Source organism: Gouania willdenowi, chromosome 2 (genome assembly GCF_900634775.1).
Source record: "Gouania willdenowi chromosome 2, fGouWil2.1, whole genome shotgun sequence".
Classification (NCBI taxonomy): domain Eukaryota; kingdom Metazoa; phylum Chordata; class Actinopteri; order Blenniiformes; family Gobiesocidae; genus Gouania; species Gouania willdenowi.
The window spans coordinates 5710389-5727922 of NC_041045.1; the positions used below are offsets into that span (position 1 = coordinate 5710389).

The window sequence follows — 17534 nt, forward strand, 5'->3', positions numbered from 1 at the left end:
ATAGATATAAATATGAGACAAATCAAAAAGGCACGAGGTATACAGTAGATATATATCTATCAGACCATGCAGGCACATTAGGATGGATTGGGGTCGGGCGCCCCCACACTAATACTAACTGAGGTAAGTTGTATTTGAAATCCAAAACGCTCTGACATGGGAAACATGGAATAATTCTTCTTTGGTGAGAAAAGTAAAATAAAGCCTGCGGGTGAGAATCAAACAATTTACCATCTGACCACCAGAGGGCAGCAGTGTACCAAGAGTTTGTACTTAATTCCAATGACAGTCGATGAAAAAGAAGCCAAAAAAAGCAAGAAGATAGAATGAGAAGTGGAAGATCACGACTTCGCTGAGTGTGTCCCAAATCCGGGGTTGGCACGATGTAGGGATGCAGTGACGGAAGGCCAGCTTCTCAGAGCATGAAGGACTGTGTGTGTTTGAAATCCTGCGGCTGAGGGAAGGGAGCACAGGGGGCAAAGGTCAACCTGGGCTGGGATTTTACTTGAAGAGGATTAATCACACATCGGGACACTTACTTCTTGGGGCGGAGGGATGTAGTTGACATTAGACCTTGAAGATAAACACAGAGATCTTAGATTTAGAGATCTACAGTCCGACTGATCCCTTAGCGCGCGTGTGTGTGTGTGTGTGTGTGTGTCGTGACTTCAGTGAGGACATGGACAGCTTGCTAAAGAAATAAGCACAGACAAACTCATCCAGAAGCACCTTTGGCGTCCCAAATCTTCTTACCAGCACCTCTAAATCTCCCTAATCGACTCCTAATCCTCACAAAAAAGCAACGTGACGTCTTCACCTGGGTTATCACTTAAGGGTTGGGTTCTCTGTCTCACTCACATGTCTTCTGTTCTGTGCAGGGTTTGGCTGCTGATGTGGGCTGCACCGTGACCCTGGGAGATCCAAAATGACCTGTTTTGGGGGGGGGGGGGGGAGTTTGAACTTTAATATTTTTTACGTAAAAAAGGTCGGAGATGCATCTGCAGGCGTGCATGTATATCTGCCGGTTTCAAGCTGTCAGCATCTCACTGTAGTGTGCACAAGCATGCGTTATTATCATATTATTGTCGGTAAATTTTTACTTAAAGTTTTATACATAAAGGCTGACATCACGCTGTTATTATTATGACACGACACCTGTCATTAGTATGAATAAGGTGTCATAAAGGCTGTCATTAAGTGTTGTTTGTTACCCTAACCCCTAAGCCTTCGATACCCCAACCCACAAGTGTCAGATCCAGCCCTAAAAACCGCTCGAGGAAATAAAAATGACGTTAAATAAATATAACATTTTGTAAATGACCAATACAAAAAATAAAAACAATCCACAATATCTGCCGAGCTTACTTTTCTAGTTCTTATATCACATTACGGCAGCCATTTTTAATCTCAAATTGTTGAAAGTTCTAATTTTTCAAAAATCTGTCAAATTTTCCTCAAAATATTATACAAAAATTGCCCAAAATTCCCCAAAATCAGGGAAATTTAAATGAAGATCCTGCACTTTATCATGTATGTATAATTTATACTTGGAAGTGCAAACCAGGGCACATTAATGTTGAATTTGCCCTTTTTCCCACACAAAAGAAATCCATAATCCATATTTGGCCACTGAATTAAAATGAGTTTGACACGCCAGCACTAACCCAAACCTTATCTAACCCTCCACCTAACCCAAAAATGGCCAACATAGCTCCAAAGGTGTCACAATTTAGCAAATGTCACTTAATGACAGCTTATTTATGCTAATGACAGATGATGACAGCGTAATGTCAGCCTTATATATAAAACTTCAAGTAAGGTGTTACCGAAATGTCAAAGGTTTGGGTATAAAAAGCATTCTTGTATTAAGTTAAGCACTCACCGACTTAAAAAAGCTGAGCAATGCACCTGATTTCAAACAGTTTTTGGTTTTTTTTTTTTTTTAGGAGGCGACCAATCAATGTCATCTTTGGAGAATTGGCCCAACAACCGCGGCTAAACATCAGTGTGTCGGTTGGCTCAGCTTACTTAAGGAATGCAACGAGCAGCAACAAATCAACAGCACAAACCCCGGACGCTCGCACGGCCGCAGACGCCGGCCCTCTGCATGAAAGATCGTCGACACGTCAGCAAGACATGCAGCTGATCACATGCAGCAAACTAACAATCCTCCATTAGAAGAGGAGGTGGGCTCCTTATTGGGCCAATGACATTATTTTATACATCACAAAAATATATTGTTATAAATATTAGTAAGGCACAATTTCTCTCTTTTACTTTTTGAGGTGGTGGACCTTGCCTTCTTCAATAAAAGAATAAATAAATGAATGCCTGAAAATACTTTAAGATGAGATTGAATTCACACAGGGTGCATCTCTGTGAGCTTGCATGTTCTCCCTGCGAGGGTGTGGATTAGCTAAAGGTGCTGCAGATATAAAACATGCACGTCTGGTATGAATCTAATGAGTGACAGCGACAGTGAGTCACAATCGGCCATATCTGGTATTTTATGAGCTACAACATTATTATTATTCAGTATATTTTTTTTATCTTATTTCATGTGTTATTGTTCTCAGCTTTTGCTGTCGTTTGGTTGTTTCTTTTGTCCTTTTGTATGTTTCTCCACTATTTTTTAGTGATCATGTGTGTCTTTCTCTTATTAAGTGTCTTAGTTGTTGTTATGTGTGTCGCTGGTAATAGTAAGTATTTTTCTTTCTTAGTGTGTGTGTGTGTGAGTGTTTTTGGCATCATTTTGCATATTTTGTTTGTTGTTTGTCTGGTCTTTTTATGATTCATTAAATTTTTCTCTTATTTTGTGTGTTATTGTTGTGTTTTTTGGTATTGTTTAAACTATTCTCTCTCAGCGTGTGTGTTTTTGGAGTTGCTTTGTATGTTTCTCTGCTATTTTTGTGTATTTTGTAGCGATCGCGTGTGTCTTTCTCTCATTTAGTGTGTCTTCCTTGTCGTTTTGTGTGTCGCTGGTAATAGTAAGTATTTTTCTCTCCTAGTGTGTGTGTTTTTGGTGTCATTTTGTTGTTTGTTTGTTTTTTATTATTCAGTATATTTTTCTCTGTTGCTGTTAATTATTAGTTTGATAATCATTTTTATCTAAAAATAAACATATTTTTGAGTACCCCCTAATTAAGCAACACTGGGCTAGAACATTGAATTTAAAACAAAACAAAAAGGATGTTTTTGGGTCCTGTTCAGCACTATTACGAGCCATCAGTGCATCAGAAATCCTGTCACATTGCCTTGGAGTCTTAGGGAAGAAGCGGGCTCTATAATAATCTATAAATAGAAGGTGGACACTGACGAGCATCATACTTTTAACCTGACGCGCAGCTTCAAGGAGAGAGCTTGTTGTGACTCTCCATCAAAGCTGGGAGCGGTAACGAGCTGGTAATGAAATAACGCTGGGTGAGTGAGGACATGCGTATGAGCCATCCCAGCCTCCTCACACACACACACACACACACACATACTGTAACTGTGTGTCCAGCAGCGATGGCTTACACAACACCCTCATCCCCTAGCATGATCTGCTGTAGATTACAGATCGCTTTAATTGCCTGCGATTCCTTCCTTGGTCTGATTAACAGACAGGCCTGACTCAGCACACAGATGCAGACACACAGCCCCGAGTGAAACCTCCTCCTCCTCCTCCTCCTCCTCCTCCTCCTCCGTCAGTGGTCAGAGTGGGATTAATATACTGCCTGTACTTAACCAGGTTAGCGCCATTTATACTGTTTAGACATGGGAAACTGGCAGCCCAGGGGCCACATGAGGCCCTAGAATGAAATTTTGTGCTTTGTGCTTCATAAAAACACGCAAAATTGCAAAGAAATACACAAACAAAACAAATTACAACTAAAACACAAGAGAGGACTACAAAAAAATATACAAAAATGTATCAAAATCCACAAAATGACCCAAGAAAACACACAAAACAACAACAAACGTAAACAAAATTACACACAAGGACTACAAAAATACACAAAACACACACACACACACACACACACAAAAAAAACTTTGTTATTTCCTGTGTTAATGCTAAGATTGGTCTTTTTTCTAAATGCTGAAATGAATATAGATAATGTCGCCCTCTGATTAATATTCTGAGGCCCCAAAAATAAATACACAAAATGAAGCTATAAAAACATACAAGATTACAGGAAAATACACAAAAGACAAGTAAAAACAACCAATTACTTCAAAAACACAAAAGATGACTACAAAAAATATACAAAAAAACAAAGGGGCTACAATAACACAACAAACAACAGTAAACACACACAAAATGAGAAATCATTTACAAAAGTAAAATAAAAAATACACAACACAACAAAAACACACAAAAAACCTCTTTATTCTTTCCACTAAATACTGACTAGTGCAGCAGATTAGTAAAAAAAAAAAAAAAATCGTTCATTTTGGTATAAAAGCATGACATTTGGCAAAGACACTCTCTAAAGGGCGGTGTTTAGCTCAGTGGGTTGAGCGCCCGCCCCATGTACAGAGGCCTTAGTTCCTCACCTGCAGCGGGTCCAGGTTCGATTCCCGGCCTGGGACCCTTTCCTGCGTGTCATTCCCTGCTCTCTCTGACCCCTTTCCTGTCAAGCAACTGTCATATAAAGGCCACTAGAGCCAAAAAAATCCTTTAAAAAAAAAAACAAAAAAAACTCTCTAAGAGCCTATATTTTGGAAAAAGGCATTGGCCACTCAAAAATTCAATATGGCGCCCATTTTTCAAGATGGCCGCCATTGTTATTCAATGGTTATTATTTAACAAAAAATGCTCGAATTGGGCCAAACAAGGTGTCAGCGGAAAAGGTCTGATCTGCCTGAGTCCGAATATGTTACGAATATTGGGAAAAATCTAAAAATGCTCGGATCTGGTCAAATGAGGTGTCAGCGGAAAGATATCGTCCTCCCGAGGCCGCGGAAGTTTGGTGTTTTCCCACAGGAGTATAAGCAAAAGGAAGTGACTTTCATACTGCTTTCTACCATTGACCGAGGTTACCCCTGGTGCAGGAAAACACCAAACTTCCGCGGCCTCGAGCCAAAAACAAACCACGCTGTTTTACGTCCCAGCGGGCGCAGTTCTAACTCTGCTATTATTCTGCTCCTGTACAGCCTGAGATAAGAGACAGCGAGCAGTTATGAGTGGTTAGTAAAGTGCGTCTATTTGTTTATTGGTATGGTAGGGGCCATAAATGAGTGAATAGGTTACTCTGTCAGAGCCTAACCAGACTTTGCATCATGCACACTGCACAAGCCCGTGCATGATTCCTAAAGCAGCCTCATCTCAGTGCTCGTGCAGGCCTACCTTCCTCTGTGTCCTGTTGACGGTGGGTCGGGTGGCGGGGGGGGGGGGGGGGTTTGGACACAGAAAGAGCAGACTGTTAGTGTTTCGGTGTGCACAGTCCCATCACACGCAGAGCGCACAACTCACGGGTGAAGAAGCCGTTCCGGTGCAGGACGAGGCCGCCGCAGCCGCAGGTCACCGCCAGCAGCAGCAGCACCACCACCACCACCACCATCACGTTGATGTTCACATCCTCTACAAAGACAGAAAAAGAGTAAAAGAGTGAGCGTGAGGGAGTCGCACCGGGAGCTGATGGTGTCTGGTGGCGTCCAAACACACCCACGGTCATTTGCTTGCCCTCACACATCTTTGGCAAACCCACGCCGTTGGATGCCAGGCAGCTATAGCGGCCCGAGTCTTCTTTGGCTACAGATTTAAACTCCTGCAAGGAAGAGATGAGATGCACTCAACTGAAAATATGACTCCATGTTTTCAAAATAAAATAAAATCCAATAAAAGAATAAATAAAGACAAATATATTAATATTATAAATAAAATAAAACTCCTGCAGGGGAGAAACGAGACTCACTCAACTAACACCAAGGTGAAGCCATGCTCGATATGACTCCATGTTTTCAAAATAAAATAAAATTAAAAAAAATTAAATTAAATTAAATTAAAAAAAATAAAATAAAATAAAATAAAATGAAATGAAATGAAATGAAATGAAATGAAATGAAATAAAATGAATAAATAAATAAATAAATAAATAAATAAATTAAATAAATAAATAAATAAATAAATAAATAAATAAATAAATAAATAAATAAATTAATAAATTAATAACTGAATAAAATAAAACTCCCGCAGGGAAGAGACAGGACTCACTAAACTAACATAAAAAAGAGTCACGCTCGATATGACTCCATGTTTCCAAAATAAAAAAAAAAATGAATCTAGAGATTTTCTTTTGGCTGTTCCCTACTAGCTGTGGCGAATTAAATTAATGGTATTTAAATTAAATTAAACTACATCTAAAAATTAAACTAAAAGCCGTAACAATATAAATTAATTAAATAACAGAATAATGTGTCTGCACATTTGTACATCCGTCCTGTGATCGGCGTCTTACCAGCACTCCTGTGTGGAAGTCGATCTGATAGGTGGCGTTGGCGTGACGCGGCATGCTGATTGGACGGTTGTCTTTGAACCAGGAGTATGTGGCAGGTGGGATGCTCTGCTGGTCCCTACAGCGCAGCTGCACCACAGAGCCCGTCACTGCTGAACTGGGGATTTCACAGGCCGGTGTGTGGGGGGGCACTGCAGGAGGACGAGGAGAAGAACGCGTTATTTCTGCACACCATCGTCATTATTGTTCCGACAACCAATCAGTCGAGTTATGGGATGGGACAGGTCAGAAGGTTGAATAATCTACAAGTTCGGATTCAACAAATTGATAAAGCAATGGAAAACTGACGTCTGATATTTACAGGAACACAGATATTGGTTCTCTAAATTCGGTCAAATGAAGCTCTAGCAGACCAACAAACAACTAGTTTTGTTTGGTCCACAAAGTAAATGCACAAAATGGCAAAAAAATACACAAAACAACAGCAACACCACACTAAATTATAACAAATACACACAAAATTACAGAAAAATACACAAAATTCCTCCAATTACACATGAAACACCATAAACATACACAAAAGGATGATAAAAGAATACAAAAATAACAATTCAACAATAAAAAAAAACCACAAAATGACAGTAAAATACATAAAACAACAGCAACACTACAGAAAATAACTCCAAATACATACGAAATTACAGAAAAATACACCAAATACACATTAACTTACAGAAAAATACACAAAGGGATGATAAAAATACACAAAAATAACAATGCAACAATCAAAATAAAACAAAATGACTCCTAAAACACACAAAATGAGGGTAAAATACACAAAACGACAAAAAATTACTCCAAAATCGCATGACCCTACAGAAAAATACAAAAAAGATGATAAAAATACACAAAAAATAACCATACAGCAATACGAAAAAAATAAATAAATAAATAAATGGCACAAAAAACACAAACTGACAGAAAAATACACAAAACAACAGCAACACTATACAAAATTACTCAAGAAATTACAGAAGAATACACAAAAGGATGATAAAAAAAATACACAAAAATAACAGAATTACACAAAATGACTAATGTAAAAAAAATATTTCCACTGGTTTGTACCCAAAACTTTGAGCGTGACGTTGGTCTCGCCGAGGCTGACGGCGTCTAAGGGCGCACTGATCTCACAGCGGTACTCTCCAGCATCCTCCTGAGTCACGCCGTGCAGCGTCACCGTGGCTCCCTCGATGCTGGCGCGGCCCTCAAACGTACCTGGGAACACAAACAGAAGGTCAGGCACCAGAAACGATGTTTCTCTGGCTGAGCAGCATGAATAAATCACACACACACATACAATGCTGCTTAAAACACACAGTGTGCCAAAAGTGTTTGAAGCAGCTGCAATTAAGTGGAGCATCACACATCCTCTCCAACCTCCAAAAGACTCTCTTTTCTGGTTTTATTAAACAATTTAAATAATTATTGTAACATGTTTCTCTAATTTTGTGTGATTTTTGAGTCATTTTGTGTGATTTTCTGTAATTTCCTGAAAAAAAATTGTGTACTGTTGCTGTTGTTTGGTGTGTTTTTCTGTGATTTTGTGTTATTTTGTTTTGGTTTTTTTTTTTTGTATTATTTTGTATCATTTTCATACTATTATCAAACATTTTTAATAATGATTGCGAGTTTATTTACATATTAATAGAAGATCACAGGTTAAAAATGTAAAAAAAAAAGGGCTTCATATCACAGTGTAGTGTTTGAAAAGGGGACAAATACGACATTAGTTTGTTTATCTGCTCTTTGTGCATCAATGGAAATCACATCATTAGTCACTATTTGCAGTAATGGCAGAGCGTGATGGCTATTAAATGTGTCCTCAGGGAACAAAAAAAGACAACAAAGACCATAACAGTTACTGCTGGATGTCAGAATAATAAACTTATACCTACACAATTATTCTTATTTTAATTCAATTTAATGTAATTTAAAAAGGGGCATTATTTACTATATATTCTCCCTGATAATTAATGGATTACATTAAGTATACTATATAGTGACATATTCAATTTCTACATGTGGGAGTTGAAAAAAGGGCTGAACCAGGACCCAAACCACCCCTTAAAACTGAGAAAACCTTCTAATTCTTAAATATATTCAATAAAAACATGTTACCTTTCAAACAAGAGAAAATAAAGGCTTTAGTTTCTGTCTTTTTTAATAAATAATAAAGTTACTGTAATTGAGTTGCTTTTATGGGTACTTGATTTCCTCCACACGAAGCGTGGGGTGAAAGAATAATGCAATGTACTCTTTACACCTCTGTAAACTGTATCTATTATATTCTATAACAAGTAGTGTTACTGGGATTGGGATTGTGTGACCGGGAGGAGTTTGACACCTCTGGATTAAACCGTGGGCGATCACTCCTCATCCACTCCCCCTCCAGCTGCGACGGTCAATCTGATTAAAACAAAGCCAACGTTGGTCGCCAAGGCGATGGCATGCGCCGCCGCCTTCTCACCTCTGAAGTGTCCGTCGTAGTAGACGAAGGAGACGTCTTTGCCCTTCTTCTTCCACTCGATGCGAGGGCTCTGGTCCCTCTCGGTGCGGAACATGCAGGACAGCACTGCGTCTGCAAAACCATGAGATATTTATTACGCTGTAGACAAGGATCTGTTGCATTTTTTTTTTTTTGAAGTGGCTGGGTCTATTTATAGCTTCTGTCAGAGGGAAACAGAAGATGGCAAAAGTAGCTTCTCTCTTCCTCACCTGAACTCTCCCGCACCTCCACTTTATGTTTGCTGGTTGTCACGGTTACGGGAGCACATGGGGCACCTGGTGGAAAGGAGATTTGAATGGATAAAGGGTGAGAAGTTTCTAATGTAATATCACTTGTCTTCTATTGGGGGAAGGGGGGGGGGGGACAAGGTGAATAGCAGCAAGTCGTCCGCTAAAACTATGAGAGGAGAATGCTTAATGAAGGAGAAGGAGTCGGAGAGTGAAGGCAGGATTTACTCCCGCCTCTGCTTTAATCCTCCAGGGTTAAGGATCAGACTGACGTATGTTTATTTAGACGCAGGTTAGGATGAGGTCACAATCATCTCAGTCGTGCCTACACCAGATTAACCTCTTGTTGATGGAAGGATTTAACTGAAGGCGGACGACTACACTCGCACCGTCTGGATGCAACTGATACCAAACATAAGGAACCAGTGAGGCCTTGATCCGTAGTGGAGCTGGATCGCTGCCATGGAGCATCACTGACTGACTGCCTAACACTGACTATAGTCAGTGCTAAAGGACACTGGAGCAGAGGGTAAGCCTACACCATGGGATCCAAACAGAACAATCACAGTCTCACGTAAGTGAGGCGATGGTTAGAAATTTGATAAATGCACCAAAAATTTATTTATTTAAAAATGTTTCATCCTTTTTAACTCATGGATTAACACCCTGGGAAAGTGGTTACATTCTTTTTTGTTTTTTTTTTTATATCAAAACTGTTTTTTACAAAGTATAAAAAAAACTTATCTATAAAAAAACATTTTAAAAATTAAAAAAAATCCAGATTATTTTAATTGTTCTTAGGGTTTGGGAAAATTGAAACAATTTTAAGAAATGTTGCATTTCATTTTTATTTACATATTTTATTTTTATTTTTAAAAATATAATTATATATGGTTTTATTTCATTTTTAACAAAGTCGTTTTTTAAGGGTTTTTGGGAATAGAAAATATATATATTTTTAAATGTTTCAAATATTATTTCTAATTTTTTTTTTTTTACATATTTTTAAAAATATAAGTATATAAGATTTCAATTAATTTTTAACACATTTTTTATTTTATTTTATTTTAGGGTTTTTGGGAATTTAAATTTTTAAAAAAAAAAAAAGGTTTCACATTTTATCATTATTTTTTATTTACATATATATTTAAAAGAAATATATACATATACACACATATATATATACAGGTATATATATATATATATATATATATATATATATATATATATATATATATATATATATATATATGTGTGTGTGTGGTTTGAATGAGTTTTTTTTAAATTTCCTTTTTTTCAATGATTAATTTTTCCAAGTCCCAATTTGAAGCCACCTCTCCCTAAACCAGAGCCGTTTCTGGCTATATGCAAACCATGCATTTACATAGCCACTAGGGGGCTCGTCTGAGCAGAATCAAATGCACCTTTTTTTGTTTCTAATATTCTTGGAAATAAAGGCAGGAATATAAGAATAAAATACACTTCAGTTATAAACTGTGGCTTGTGTTTAACATTATAAATAAACTGTTTTTTCAGGCCTGCTCCCTCTCCCAGCATTATTTTTAGTTTTCTGTGAACACGCGGGACGAAAACATCCCTCAAAACCTCTGCAAATTAAGAGGCAAAGGAAAAAAAACTGTGTTTGAGACTGGGAGGCATGCATTTTTGAATATGCATAATAAATGCAGAGCGAGCCCCGGGGGGTGCCAAGTCGGAACATTAAGGGCTATAAAAAATAAAAAAAAACTTCTGACAAACTTCTAATTTGGTATAATGAAGACGTCACACACACACACACACACACACACACACAAGTGTCTTCCTGAGATTGTTCCTGCAAAGTTCACGTCTGAATTCAAATGTCCTTTTTCCTGTTTGTCTGTAGCGTTCCATGTGTTTCCATTGTTTGTGGAATAGAGTTTCCCCTCCGTAGCCAGAGGAACAATGTAGGCCAGGCAAAAGGCAGGAAGGGTGGACGGCAACAGGATGATGCCCAACGTTCAAACCAAATGCCTCCTACGAAAATAATGCCGAGGGGCGTTTTAAGAGCCACTCGTGGAGTTGCCTCACTTTCCACCAGCGTCGCTTTGCTCCCACTTTGACCCTCGTGACTTCACAGTACAAGCTTTCTCCTCTATAAGCTCTCGCTTTCCTTGACACCTTTGCAGAGCTACAACATAATTTGAGTCCTAGCGTTGGCTCGACTCCCTCCACACCATCGGAGAAGCTATGTCTCACCCAGGGATGAACAAGGAGAGGGAGGGAGATACAATGGGATTAAAGGGGGACAAGAAGCGATCAAGGAGAGATGAGCAGCCCTAAGAATAGAATATAAATGGAAAGGGAGGAGCGGACAAGAGACCCGGAGATGCATGAATAAAAGAAAGAGTGGGATTGAAGCCCGAGGAGATCCTGTACGACAGCAGCTCTGTGAATGGGAGACGCTCTTGTCACATAGTGTGAGACGCGGGCCGGCGCCACCTTGAAGGGTGTCTCTTTGAGCCAAAGGAAATGAGGCAGGGCTGACGACGACGCACACGCCCTGAGTGTGCCTCACTTACACACACACACACACTAAAACTAAAACTCCTAAAAAATAAGCAGTGACTGTGCGTCATGTTTCCACTATCAACCTACACTGGCTTCAAACAAATAAAGATGGACGATGAACACATGGCCTGTTCCAATCCTTTTACATTAGCATGGTGGCTAATGGTAACACAGAGGCGAGTTTTTTTTTCTTTCTGTGCACTCCAGGAAGTCCAGAGTGTGCGTGAGTGGCGCTCACAGACCTAAGCCTGCCAGCATCCACGGGTTGACCCACTGAGCCGTGGATGTCATTTCAATTATGCGCCTCTGTTTCGGTTCATGTACTACATCCAAACGTCACATGCAGCAGGCTTCCCGATGTACAGGACAACCCTGTAATCCCCACAGAAACATCTCGGTTTCAATAATCAGGGGTCTATCTGATGTGAAATTGGGTTTCAAGGGTATTAAAGTAACGAAATACAAAAAAGAAGATGATCAGGAAAAAAGGCTCATCACTATCAAACGTTTGGCAGTGCAATCTGTTCAGAACTACAGGATGTGACCTGTTAGCAGCTAGCAAGTGGCTAATCCCTCACAGCACGATTATTTCAAAGAGCTAGCATTGTGAACGAAAAACTACCAAAATATATTCATATTTTTGATACCCAATAAAGTCAAAACTATAATGTTCACATGGGACAACGACAACCAACCAGAACTACGTATTTGTTTTGGAAGGCGGGACAAGCCGATGAGTCAACCAATAGGAAGTAAGTTGATTGTGATCATGTGGTCTTGATTGATCGCATCAAATCTGTTCGTGTGTATTTACAACCATTAATACGATCCCATATCTGGTTGATTAATAGTAATTCAATCTTTTAAAAAAACGACATGTATATTTATATTTTAGTCGACTATAATTGTAATATATTTACTCGATAAAAATCTTAATGACTTAAAACCTGTCCCTTCAAAGTCTGTATATGATACTGCAGAAGTCACAGAGTTTTCTTTCCATCTTTCTTCAACTCAAAAGAGCTTCTTGAATGAATGCAAACAATCTTATAACAAAAGCACAAATATTTCCCTTTTATGTTACAAAATATATTTTATAATCTGCCCTTTATGACATTAAGGAGCTAATACGAGGATTTAATGTAAAAGCAGACTCTGGAAATTGGTCTCTCGTTAAAAATGGTTGCCTCTTAAACTAAAACACCAGTGAAGTAAAATAAACTCAATATCTAAATCTACCGTTTATATCCTAGCCAGATATTTCAAACACTGACAGAATAGAGTGGAGAGTTTTAGCATTAGCATTAGCATTTATTTTACTTCACAAAGGCATTCCAACAGAGGTGTATAGCAGGTTGCTAATCATGGCTTTTTCAGTGGAGTACAAACTAGGGCATATTAAAGTTTTGATCAAATTACGTCGAGTTTGCCACGCCAGTTATGAAGCCTTGTCAATATTAGGAGAAAGTGAAAGTAGAAGCACACATGGAGACAGATGGAGACACACATGCCTTTGTTTTGCCTACTTAGAGTGGCAGAAGTGTGAAAACAGATGAGCAAACACTGGGAAATAGATTATTTCTGAAACTCTGACACACGCGCACACAATGTACATGTCACACTATTCATGGAAAGCGCATTACGCGACTTTTTCTAGCGCTACAGCTGCGGAGAAAACTCCGAACGCAAATCTGCATTTTTGAAATACGTACAAACTAATTAAAGCTGCTGGAGAGGATACATCTTTGGCAGTGGCTATCCGTACGTAGCGCCCCTCATTGGCCAGTTTAGTTCACGTGAGTGCCCCTCATTGGCCAGTACTTCTGTTTGCTATTAATACGTAGATCCCTAACCCTAACCTAAGTTATGGACTAACCCTAAAATAGCACCGGGGTTTGTCCGTACAGCTACGTACGTAAAGCCACTCTGTAATTTTTTTAATCAGATAAAGTGTAGGACTCACAGATCAATGAATCCAAGATTATTTGCTCAAAAAAAGATGGAAGTATATACAGCAATGTACACTCCCTTGTCAGAAAACTTTCGCACATTGCATTATGGGATGTGGAGTCCCATAGACGGACGCTTTTAAGTGATTTTCCTTCATTCTTACTGTGAGTTCTTGTGTTTTTCACCAGACAAGGTGGACAGTGTGTCTTGACACCCTTTTTGTTCTAGTTTGTTCCCAGTATTCCCCGTGATGTCACCTCATTCTGTGAGACATTCATTTTCGCCCAGATTAGGATCGTTCCGTGTAAGCCCCAAAATAAACATCTGCCATTGTTTTGCTCCAACTTTGAGTGAAAACACCAGAATGTGTTGAGAAGTCACTTTGTCAGAGTTCTTTGGGGCAAACACACAAGAAATAATAATAAGAATGAAGTAAAAACACTTCTGCGAGATCCGTATATAGGACTCCACATCCCACAATGCAATGCGTGAAACTTTTCCGACCATGTCAATAAACCGAGTGTTTACAGTGGAGATGAAAACAAATAACTTTCGAGCAGCAATTTCCATCTTTAACATTGTGTTTTCCAAGCAAATGACCTTGGATTTATTGATCTATGGGGCCTAGCTTTAAACCTAGCATTTGAAATGCAATAAAAAGATCACATTTGACCATTTTCCTTCATAATTGACGTTAAAAAACTAGTTTTTAGATCTGCTCAAAATCAGCCCCAAAAATATGTAGTTTATCAATCTTGGAGGTGACTAAACAAAACAAGTTAAAGTGCAGGGTTGTGACTTGGTTAAAGCATCAATGGTTGTGGTTCTGCTCTACTTATCAGAAACACCCTATCTAAGGACTGGTCACTCACTCTCAGGAAGCCCGAGTCACGAAACTCGAACTGGTGGCCTATATAAGTCAATAACAGGATTTACCAGATCAAATAGATTAGTATAACAAGCATGAGCCGCAAACTGGGACGAGGGTCCTGAAAAGCATGACGTGGGTCTCTGGTGGTCCTGCAGCTTGGGCGTCAGATCTGCCACAGCGGTAATTAAAAATGCTTGTTGATGCTTTGAAGCCCTGAAACATCTAACAATAGCATCAACGCGGAAAGATGCAAAATATAAAAAAACACACGAGAACATCGAAGGCCGTGCACGTTCCTGCACGAGGCTTTCAACACACTGATGTGTGTAGTCCAGAAAGTTTCCAGAGATTGAGGTGTTTCCAAAGCTTTGCTGAGGTCAAAAGCATGGGCAGTCCTAATTAAGGCACTTATTCAAATTAATTGGGAGCAAATGAGAAATGGACCCAAAGGAAATATCCTTTCTGGCTGCGTGACACAGATAACGTGGATGGCACGCACGTTTCAATGCTGCAAGGATGGAGGGGGAAATCACAAAAAAACACTATAAAAAACAGGACGAAGCCTCTGTGTGTGTGTGTGTGTGTGTGTGTGTGTGTGTGTGTGTGTGTGTGTGTGTGTGTGTGTGTGTGTGTGTGTGTGTGTGTGTGTGTGTGTGTGTGCGCGTGTGTGTGTGTGTGTGTGCGTGTGTGCGTGTCCAACTCAAACAAAGCCTATCTGTGTGACTGTAACACAGCAGCAACAGCTGTCCCAGGCAGACACAGGCTGTGTGAGTAGCAGAAAGAGGTAATCTGAGGGAGGAGGAGGACAAGGAGGAGGAGGAGGTTGAGGTGGAGGAGGGGTGTGGGTTTCTTGGCACAAAAAAACACTCCAGGAACATTTCCTCTTGGAGCTAAAATCCACAGGCAGGCAGTGACTGGGAGAAAGTGACCCATCACACACGCACTGACAACACACACACCTCTGCGACCTTTGTGACCTGTTGGTCTGACAGGTGGTGATCACGCTCACTGTCTCCTCACATCCATTGTGCACGACACACACACACACACACACAGCTTTAATTCACTGATGATCTCATGAGCAGATCTGCCAAAGAAAAAAAAAAAGAAAAAGAAAAAAAAAAGCGGGTGTCACTGATGATCCACCCACACCCTGAGGTGGCACCCTGCCAGTCTCACACTTGTTTAAGTGTGTCCACCTCACATGAGCTTCACATAACGACTCTAAGGAAAGGGTATGAGGTATAAAGACAAAGAAAAACATGTTTAAAAAGAGAATCTGGATAAATACAAAAGGTGCAGGAAGTAGAGGGGAAAAGTCATCACACACAGATGGAGAAGTAGAATAGTTTCCACTCACATTGCATCAGTACCATAACAATGGGCAGATACAGAGACGTCCCCTCCATGGTCGTCCACATGAGCGCAGAGGCAGATCCCGGTGCCCGGCGGTCTTCACACACTTGTTCACAACTCTCCAATAATTCATCCAGCTTCCAGGGAATGACCGCGGGTGGAAGGATGGATGGTGGGTGGGTGGATGTGTGTGGGTGCGACCCGACCGGACCAGCCCGGCGCCGCACGCACGGAGGACGGGGAAGCGTCGGTGCGGATTCCCGGTGGAGCGGCTCCTCCAGAAGAGAGGCGACCGGAGCGTGTTCCGATCGCAAATGATCAGTCCCGCTCTGCACTCCTCCAGGCAGGCTGTGGTGAGGTGGAGATGGTGGAGTGGGGAGGGAGGGAGGGAGGGGGGAGAGATACGGCTACAGCGCCAAAGAGCGCAGCGCCGTGTCCAACACGCGCACTGCACTGTCAGCGTGGAGCGGGAGCGCGTGTTACCGACAAGGTGTGGCACCCACCGGACCTCACTCATAACACTTACCAGGGTTGGGGTCAATTACACTAAATTCCAATTACGTCTTCAATTACACATGTTCAATTACAACACAATTACAGTGACGGGCATTTTTTCCCAATTAAAATTACAATTATTATTTTCCCTCTGAAAGTCAATTAGTTACATTCTAAATGACTCAATTTCAATTTCAATTACATATTCAATTACAACACAATTTCGATTCTAATGACCGGAATTTTTTCCCCAATTAGATTTTTTTTTCTCACTGAAAGTCAATAACAGTTACGTTCTCAATTACTACATTTAAAAACAATTACATGTTCAATTACAACAAACAAAAAATAGGAGTCTTTTTTTTTCCTCTTTTAAGTTATTAAAATGGTCTTTGAATTTAAATATACTTTGTGTATTCATTCTACATTAACTACACAATTTTCCATAAACTAATATCTATTACAAGCTTCAGTCTTTAGTAGAAAAATGCGATTAATCGCATTTCAATATGAAAAACTGTGCTATTAAATACCGGTAGTATTTTTTTTTTTAATCCATTGACAGCCCTATTTTTTTTTTTTATCAACTGTAACACTATGATTAATCATTAGCTGTTAAAAACAGGGTTTTTTTAACAGCTAATGATTTTGGGTTGCAACCCATTTTTTACACCGTGCTTTTATTTTGGTAGGGATTGAGCACTCAATCAGACTGAGCTGCAGTAGCTCAAACTAACTCCAAGTTTTCAGCGATCCCGAGCTATTTTTACTTTGCTCAGCTATTTAAAAATGCATATTTCATTCATATTCACCTGAATGTGAGCATTTGTTGTAAATTATTTGTAGCCGTTAAGTGCAAACATAACAAATGCGAAGGAAAGCTTTTACAAAGAAATACATTTCCAAAGAATCCTGTTGGTTCCTGCATCGGCTCGTCAGCATTAAGAAAAAGACACAAAGACATTAGAAATTCAACGATTCAGTAGTTATTCAACGTTAATCACGTTTGAAGAGCAGCAGTGAGGAACTCAGGGCAACAGGGCACTGGTTCAAACATCAACTGTGCTGCTGCTGCT

At 39.7% G+C, this 17534-nt stretch overlaps 1 protein-coding gene across 1 annotated transcript; it reads right to left on the reverse strand.

The window, feature by feature from the left end:
* Positions 1–272: 272 nt before the first annotated feature.
* On the reverse strand, positions 273–16481 carry LOC114476060 (junctional adhesion molecule B-like). The gene is given in 11 exon segments (XM_028467316.1): positions 273–454; positions 540–573; positions 5333–5345; positions 5459–5566; positions 5651–5753; positions 6444–6631; positions 7569–7718; positions 8971–9081; positions 9219–9284; positions 15968–16054; positions 16057–16481. Coding segments are annotated over 11 exon segments (1323 nt in total). The 5' UTR covers position 16481; the 3' UTR covers positions 273–415.
* Positions 16482–17534: the final 1053 nt, after the last annotated feature.